Consider the following 9,406-nt stretch of genomic DNA (forward strand, 5'->3'; position numbering starts at 1 on the left):
ACGAGAGGGGATTTTTAGCAAATAACTTTTCTTTTTTTAAACTTGATCCAGTAGTTAAACCCAGCCCCCCTTTACCCTTCTTCTCTCCTGTAGAAAAATATAATTAATAAAAAAATGGACAAGTTGAACAAAAAAATATTAAAACATCAATGACCAAAAAATAAAGTTTTCAACTCAACTACAAAGACTTGTTTAATTTATTGTATCAACAATTGTGCAGGTTACAGTTGAACGAGGCTCCAGTTAACTATAATGAGACGCAGAAATGTATTTTTCATTAGACGATAACAAAAGCACATTTAATTTGAAGCTTACCGAGCATTTACTATTATGTCAAGCTGACAAAACAAGGTAATTATCTCCCGGGGGACTTTTTGTATTCTCTTCACATTCTCATTAGCTGGGATTCGTTCCGCTTAGTGGTACAACTCTGCATGTTGGTTTCAAACGGTCACTAGGGGGAGCCCTCTTTATGTACGCCAACCTCCGTGCCAGCACAACAAAGACCTTGTTGTGGCAGAAAGGATTTGACTTCAGGTCAGTGGGACTTTGCTCCCCTTCAGGCAAGTATGACACCACACTTTGTGGAGGGGGGACAACACTGGGTCGATGCATCACGGAGAAACAGTTTCTCTCCGTCGGCGTGTCAGAGTCTCGCCCAGTTTCCTCCTTGAGTGCAACAACACACACTGGCAGCACGGCATGTTTCTGTGACCTCAGTGTGACAGAGCGTAGAGCTGCTCGGCGCTGCGCTCCAGCCGGTCCCTGTACTCCAGATTGGAGTAGTTCCCCTCCGGGACCCCCTTGGTGCCGTAGAGGAGACCCCAGCAGCAGCAGGCGATCACCGCGGTGCTGTCACTGTCGCCTGGAAGACGGGAAGAGGACAGAGAGAACAGCATGAGAAGATAAATTAATGTTTCCATAAGTCGTAGGAATTGATCATTGAGATGAATTTAAAAGATTAATGACCTCAGCTAACTTCCTCTGACTCGCCGCAGTTTCACTACGAATAGAAACAAATATTATCTCTTCTCGCTGATTTGTTTGTAACCATCGCCACAATATCAACACTACTGAGAATCATTACTCTGCACTCCTGCTGATTCATGGAGCGTTTCACTGTCGTTCAGTGCAACACTTTTATCAGTTAATTCATAATTGTCACATGTGGCTGCTGCTTAGGTCTGTTTTGAGGTCTCTGATTATTCTCAAGCTCCAGAGCGGCAGAAACATTAGTTAATAAAACCCTAAAACCACATTGGGATATTTCAGCTTAATTTCTAGGCATTGGGAGGAAGTGGAAACACGTCATCCATCTTAATTTACAATCTATGACTTCTAAGATACTCTTCCCTGACATCCCTTAATAGTAGACAAAAGAGGCATGTTTTAGATTGAGTCTCTGACCTCCATGGAAACCCGCTCTGCTCATCAGCTCCTCCCAATCCGATCCCGCGCCCAGCAGGGCATCGAGGGCGATCATCGGGGCGTCGTGGCCGCTGCGCCCGGCCCAGCCCGACAGGCTGAAGCTCCTGTAGGCCTCGTCTCTCTCAGCCGGGCCGTAGGGCGAGGGCCAGATCGCAGGGCCCACGCCGGTGGAGATGCCCCTCACATCCAGGTACCTGAGGATCAGAGGAGAGAGGTTTTTCCTCACCTGCACACTTTCCCCCACAAGAAGCAATGAGTCTTTGCCCAGTGCAACAGCATGACGGATGGCTGACCCAGAAACACACTGCCTGCAGCGACCCGGCTGCGTCGAAGCAGAAAAACAAGGTCACGCTGCTGCACCCGAAACTGAACAGTGACATTTCAGCGTGAACCTCGTGCCTTCACGTATTAACCTTGAGAACGAGAGGCTAATGGAAGCTGCTGACGCTGGGAACCCGGAGATGAACACAACACGACAACCTCGTACCACTGCCACTTGTCACAGAAGAAGCTCCAGTCTCTCTCCGTCTCGTCCACGGCGAAACCTCGACCCCGAACAAAGGTCATCGCTATGGGACAGGCCTCGTTGATCAGGCCCAGTCCCCACGTGGTGATCGGCCTGCGCTGGACGGCGTACGCGGTGAAAAGGGCCGACGCCACAGCTCCGAGGAATCCGGTGGGGTGAGGGTGGGTCATTCTCCCTGTCTCCACGGCAACCGCCACCAGCGACAACAGCTGGTCAGGCCTTGGATACCTGGCAAGGACAAAATACTACTAATTTATATATATATTTAGCTGAAGTTCTTCTCTGTAAACCTGATGAAGTCATCACTCAGCCGAGGAATTATGTGTCACTTACTTCATTTCATGCTTTAATTGAACTCTTGTTCTTTATAAAATGTCTGCTTAGTAAGCAAAGAACGTACACTTATCCCACGCTTGTGTTTATTATTAAATACTTTGGATGAGAGCGGCTCAAATCACAGCTGTGATTTATACGTTTATCTCACACGTCAGTGGAGCTACTCAATCTTTTTTCTTTTTCATTCGTTTTTGGACTATTTATCAGATGCATGACTTTAGAAGAGGTCACCCTGGGAAAATGGGATAAACACTCTTCCCCCCCCCTTACATTTTACTGACTATAAAACAGAGAAAATAATCAATAATGGAAATAGTCATTTGTTTGTTCTGAGATAACACAGGGATACTTCTCATTGGTTCCTATGACAAGAGTGAGGAGGACATGTATTCACTCATGTCTCTGAAATGTGGTGGTGGTGGTGGGGGGGGGGGGGGTCAGGAGTTATTTCGGACTCTGACCTTAACTTTGAAGGTCGTGTCAGTAACATGAGAAGAGCAAAAGAATTCCAAGTGTAAAAAGAATTTGTATATCAAGCTTCATATTCTATAGAATGTCTCCGTCCCCCGATCGCTCACTGCTCAGGACGGTGGCGTTTGTATCTGGGAAGTTTCTGGCTTCATTTCTGAATCGCAGGAGGAAGTGGAGACGTGTCGTTAATCTCTATTTACAGTCTCTGGTGTCAGGGCTGAGTCTATCTTTGGGTGGGGGGGGGGGGGGGGTGTGGACACTGATTCTAATGTAAATCACAGTGTAGAGTGGAGGCTACTTGCATGGAAAGGGTCAATGTTATTGTTGGATTATTTCAAACATCAGGAATGTGACAAACAAAACCCAATTATCAATTGATAATGTTGAAAATCACTATTTTCAGTTTCATTTTCTATATTTGTCCTACATCTTTAGTTATTGGCCAAAAAGTGTTTTAAGTACGACTCAGTGAATCACTCTGATGCTCTTTAACTGCTCAGTACTGTGAGGTCACTGACTCTTAATAATAACCAGACCCATGGAGTGTCAGGGAAAGACTGAATATTGAAACTGGAATGCATAAGGTCAAGACTAATATCAGTGGGTAGAGTTATTATGTTTCTGTCTCATAGGGAGGGGTGGTACCTCAGACCAATGCACATGGACCTCATGGCTGCTCCACACCCCGTCCCCTCGGGGTTATAGGGAACTCTGAAGCCCTCCTCCTCCCCAGGCTTCAACAGCGACACTCCTGGAAAGAGAGAGGAAGTCAGATCTCCACCATGAAGAGCATCATGAATGTAACGATGGAGAAAATGTGGAGCGTCTCTCACCCAGGATGCTGGAAGGCCCCGGTTTCCTCCCGTCCATGTCCTTCATCCCCTCCACGTATCGGGCAGCCACCTCGTGCAGGAGCGTCTCCCCTGTCTTCTCTGTGAGGGGGGGGGGGCATCGCAGAGTCAACGTGTCCGTGTTAACATTTTTCTAAAAGTGCAACATCTGTTATCAGGCCTGGTTGTTTGCCTTATCACAGAGAAGGTCAAGTTTAATTCCTCTCTCCCTCTTCCACCACTTGTGCGGAGGCATAATGGAGCAAATCAAGCAAAGGCTGCGAATTAACCTTTAGTTTGGGCTCTTGAGGTTGTGTGTGTGTGTGTGTGTGTGTGTGTGTGTGTGTGTGTGTGTGTGTGTGTGTGTGTGTGTGTGTGTGTGTGTGTGTGTGTGTGTGTGTGTGTGTGTGTGTGTGTGTGTGTGTGTGTGTGTGTGTGTGTGTGTGTGTGTGTGTGTGTGTGTGTGTGTGTGTGTGTGTGTGTGTGTGTGTGTGTGTGTGTGTGTATCCTGATGAGGCCTCATCACAACAACACCAAATATCCAATCAACTCCACGTGCCACGAAAGGAGACACAGGTTCTTTTAATATGTTTTTGTTAAATCTCACCAGTGGCCAGTCCCTCAGCCGTCGCCAGATGAAGAACCGTGTCGTCGCTCACCGGCCAATCAGGAAGCTCCGCCTTGATGTTCCTCAGGCCTCCGAGCTCCTTCAGCTCCTGGAAGCACAGACATTTTGGGTTAAATGCACCTTTATCAATCAATCAATACATTTTTATTTGTATAGCCCATATTCACAAATCACAATTCGTCTCATCCTCTGTCCTTAACCGTCAGCAAGAGTCAGGACAAACTACTAAAAACCCTTTTAACAGGTAAAAACTACGTAGAAACCTCAGAGAGACACATGTGAGGATCCCTCTCCCAGGACGGACAGAAGTGCAATAGATGTCAAGTGTAGGAAAACACCATCGGGATTAAAGTTTTTTAGCAGCATCGATGAGGGTAAACATTTTTGAAGGATAACTTCAATACTATATGTCAAGCAGTCCTGCTGCAATCGTAGTCTCAGCGTGGCGTTTCTCGTCCTGCTCCCGAGCTCTCACCTGGTGAATATCTGGTCCAGACTGGTTGTACTCCCACAGCTGGTTCCTGTAGCCGAGAGCATCGCCTACACCGCTCAGCAACATGGCGGCTTTGTAGTGCTCCACTGTGGCAAATCTGTCGGGAGAACAAGCACAGAACAAAACTTTAAATAATCCCTGAATTAAAAGATAAAAACTGCTGCTTATTTTTCACAGTGCATGGAGATGAAACTGCACTGAGGAGACACTGTTAATTTATTTCTTACATAATTCAGATTATAGACACTTTTCACATTTGCATTTTGACAACTTTTCATGTCAAGAAAGTGTTTTGCATTTAATATTTCACTCATGCTAATAATAAAACTGTGAAAACTTCAGAGCTGTGTCGTAATGTGTATTTTCCTTCTGGAGTTTTATTGGTGTAACAAATTGTTGTGGGTTTTAAACAAGAGCCAAACTGGATTGATATTGGTTAGTAAAAATCTTTTTCCTGAATTTAAATGTAGAGAAAAACATGGTAACGATTCCTAAGATGTTGTGTTTGATATTTTACAGTTTAACCTAAAATAAACCTGTTTATAAATAGTTAGCAATAGAAAGAAAACTGAAAAGCTGAACTCCTACCAAATGTATAGAACGTGAATGAAATAAATAGACATAGATGCAAATCTTTTGTGTTTATTCAGTAAATAAAAGTCACATTTGTACATTAATGACAATACTGATATCACTGTACACGGCTAATATTGTCATTTTTATATCGGTTTATACAACTGAATCCAATTAACTCCAGGGTTTTACTGCAATATTGAGTATTGAGTTGCACTGAAGCAGATTATGATTTTATGTATTGTAGATAAAGTCTCACACTGGAAACTCCATGTTGACAGAAACAGGTTCAAACTTTGTGCATGCATCTTAAATATCAAATATTAAATAATTAAACCTGACAATAAGAAGTAGCTCCTGTGTGTGAGGAAGTAACTTCAGCAGGTCGTACAAACACACAGATCTGTAAATAGTTATAATGTTAGCGTCTGTTCTTATTCTCCAGAGTCAACATGTGAGACTGTGATAAAAGTTCACAATGAATCCAAACGTGAATCAAACACATGAACAAGTGAAGCTAAACAAACAGTTTAACTCTGGTTGGATTTGATTCAGAGTGAAAAGTGTCACAAGTCCCAGGAAACGGAGTCGGTCTCACCGGTCCATGGCAGCGCGCTGTCCCCGGGAATCAGGCTTCAGGAGGCGGCCACACGCGTCAGGAGACACCGGGGGTCTGGGTGATTCTGCTCTGAGCTCCGTGTGTGTGGAGGGTTCGATGCCAGAGGCCTGGTCCCTGCTAACACTGAGCCCACTGTCCGCTGCTGCGCGCACCAGGACTCTGTGCAAACGAGCTATAAAAAGACGCAGCAGCAGCAGAGATTCCTCACAGACAAGATGGAGACACGACAGAGTCCAGAACAAAGGTTTTAAAGACGAATCATCGTTTGTTTTAATCTGTCAGCTGATGTGGAAAAATTCTACTTATTTGTGAAATAGCAGAATAATTCAAACTTAACTTCAGGCTGCAGAAATGTTGAGCAGTAAAACAATCACAGTAGTTATCGCTTTATATTTTGAGAAATATCAATATACAAGGATCAATATTTATCAATATGTTTCTTATACACGCTGTGAATCACATTATTTTCTTTTAGGTTTAAAATGTTTTGCTCCTGAGTGAAAGTTTTGATTTTAAACAGCAAAACATTTGATAGATCTGAGGTCGAGTTATATCGTATATTGTATCCTATACGACTCGATTGTATTGTATCTTATAAATTGCTATTGACAACTATATTGTTATAATTATTGATATAGTTTCATTGCCCAGTCCTATTCCAGTAATATTCTCACAATGACAGTGCTCTCATACTGATGTTGCACATGTGTTCTGCATGTTCACATATAGCCTCAGGTTTGCACTTTAGCTTGGCAACATTCCGCTGATGAGAATGTGTTTTTATGTATTTGGATCCATGGATAACGACTATAAACCACTTTAATGGATTCTGAAATCAAATCTACGTGTTTGGTTGTAGAGGCTACAGCTGAATAATGTATCTCCTGCTGGGAGGTTCCAGTTTTCCTGGTATTTGAACCACTGGTGGTGAAGTGGTTTGATGTTTTCCTGCCAGTGGTTTCCAGTGTTGGAGCCTGGTTACAGCTCGTTGCACCTGAATACAGATTCCTCTGGTGAGAGGAGCTGGAAGCTGCTCACAGCCTCACAGTGAAGTGATGATTCTCAGTGGGCTTGGCAGCGCTGGCATCACCAGGCTTCAGGCTGAGTGCCATTGTTTTTCACACACTAACGACATAAAGTCTCCTCCATCCCTCCCTGTCTCTCTCTCCTCCTCTTTCTCTCTTTTTCTTGGTCCTTCTGATCAGATGCTGAACTCTGTGTGACCCAGGGCTCGGTGATCCAGGTCGATCAGAGCCTGAGAGCCTCCTCTGTTCTCCGCCCACCGACAGGAAACCCAGGTGAGAGGAATCCACTCCATCATCCATTCCATTCAACAGAGGCCAAAGTAGAACGTTCCATCCACCGATTCAGTTTGAGTGCAGAGCATCATACAGAATTAATCACCTGTTCATTGTGTTCTCTCATGTTATACTTACCATTCATATTTATTATGAGAAATCCACTTTATATTCAGCTACACACACTCATGTCTGTGCTGCAACGGAGAAGCTGGAGAGGAGAGATGGTTAGCTTAGCTTAGCATAAAGACTGGAAACAGGGGGAAACTATTAGCCTGGCTCAGTCCAAAGGTTTAAGAGAAATCTGTCCACAAGCAATTGCAGTAATTACCTCCACAGAGGTTTGTTTGCTGGTTGTTTTTGCAGGATTATGCAAAAACAACTTGACCGATTCCCATTATATTTTGTGGAGGAGTGGTGCATGACCCGAGGAAGAAGTCATTCAATTTTGGTGCAACTAACATGACTGCAGGATGTTCATGTATTACCAGTCCAACAGGCCTCATCCATAGACCCAGAACCAGGAGTTCATTAGTGTAAAAGGGATTTGGCCTCGTTAGCTGAACCTCACGTGTGAAACCATTTTCCTGGAATTGTTTACCTAGGTTGAACAAACCCTGCGGAGGAAATCAATGGTGTAAATTATAGAATCTCCCTGATGCGTCAATTGCTTTGAAATGAGCCCTTATGAATACAAATGACCTAAACCTGCTCAACCCACAAGCACTGACTTGTTTTCACGCATCTGAGAACTTTACTCAGATTTCACCGAGCAGTTTGTCTGCAGCACAGACAGGCAGCAGTGATGAGGTGCTGATGGGTGGTGCTGATGGTGAGTATGAACACCATCGTTCCACCAGAGGACTCGGCTCCGAGCTGCAGTGTCAGCAAGCATCCGTCCTGCCAACATGTCCCCGAGCCAGAGGCGGCTGCTCTGTATCTGACCCACTTCTCCGACGCAAAGGTGGAGGGTAAAAAGTGAAAAGAGAGTTCCCCTCTGGGATCAATAAGGCGTTACATCGCATTAAAATCAACCAACAGCTTCCACATCGTTCCAGCTCTAGATGGGGATGAGGTTTGTGAATCTGCTCCTCCATCTCCCGGGCTCTGGAGCGTGTCCCTCCACAGGGTGGCATGGTTTCACCACAGCACACGAACAGCTGGTGGATCCTGATGCCAGACAGTGATTCCCCATGGCCCTTGCACACGGTCAATCTTTGCTACCGGATGATTATCATCAAAGGGGAAGTGCGGATTGTGTGTGTGTGGGGGGGGGGGGGAGCTGAGGTATCAGGAGAGAGGCGGTCCGGAGCCTATTTGTCACATAATGTGTCAGAGGCCATAACGGCTGACGGTGAGCAGAGCCGCAGAGGGGCCCGGTGGTGACATAAAAACAAATGGTCCAGGTTCAGATGTGCCTGGGGGGTGTGGGGGGGTGCCTCCAGTCTGATGGTTGCAGCTCGGGGACCTGAGGTGAGGCTGTGAGGCTGAGAGCATGCGTGTTTGAATATGAGTTCCTCCTCAGAAGAGACACAGGGACGTCATCAGTCACACTGATGTCACACCGAGGCCACTGAGCAACAACCTCTCAGTCCAGGGGGAAAAACAATATCAATAATGATCATAATATAACTTTAGTCCAATATATATGAATATATATATGTCAGTATGTTGCTGTCACTCAGGAGCTAAAATCAATCTTCAAACATAAAAGAAATATTAATGTGACATTTATTTATCGGCACAATTATCAACATCAACCGACATGAGACTTTTTTATATTGATATAATTTTTTGCATTTTGTCAATAACCTAGCTGCTGCTTCCTGCCTGGAGTCAGACTGATACCACTCGTAGGTCTGTCCTGCAGTCAGCAGCTGGCTACATCCACTTTATGAACTTTACAAGCCAAGGTATCGTTTTCTTCTCGTCTGAAATATTTCCCCAAATCCAATCTCAATATTCTTTGGACTTTTGATAAAGAAAAACCTTCTGCACAGACGTCTGATGAAAGACGGCTGCATTTCTAATCAGTTGTTCTGATTTCAATATCTAAGTTTATATGAGTTTGACTGAGAAGATTCTTGGTCCAACGTGCATGTGAGTAGTACATGTGAACAGTGCATGTGAACAGTGCATGTGAACGGCCAAATCAAAAAACATAAAGTAGAATAGAAACATCTCAGGATTAAACCGTGTGGGAG

General features: G+C 44.6%; 1 protein-coding gene across 1 annotated transcript; it reads right to left on the reverse strand.

Annotated features, from left to right (window-relative positions):
- Positions 1–716: 716 nt before the first annotated feature.
- Positions 717–4,808, reverse strand: adprh (ADP-ribosylarginine hydrolase). The gene is made up of 7 exons (XM_061095534.1): positions 4,695–4,808; positions 4,199–4,307; positions 3,595–3,693; positions 3,407–3,512; positions 1,916–2,182; positions 1,408–1,622; positions 717–865 (listed from the first exon to the last, which is right to left on the reverse strand). Exons 1-7 carry the CDS (start codon positions 4,776–4,778, stop codon positions 717–719), a joined length of 1,029 nt encoding a protein of 342 aa, XP_060951517.1. The 5' UTR covers positions 4,779–4,808.
- Between the last annotated feature and the right edge of the window lie 4,598 nt (positions 4,809–9,406).

The sequence above is a fragment of the Limanda limanda genome, chromosome 21, assembly GCF_963576545.1.
Source record: "Limanda limanda chromosome 21, fLimLim1.1, whole genome shotgun sequence".
In the NCBI taxonomy this organism is placed as follows: Eukaryota; Metazoa; Chordata; class Actinopteri; order Pleuronectiformes; family Pleuronectidae; genus Limanda; species Limanda limanda.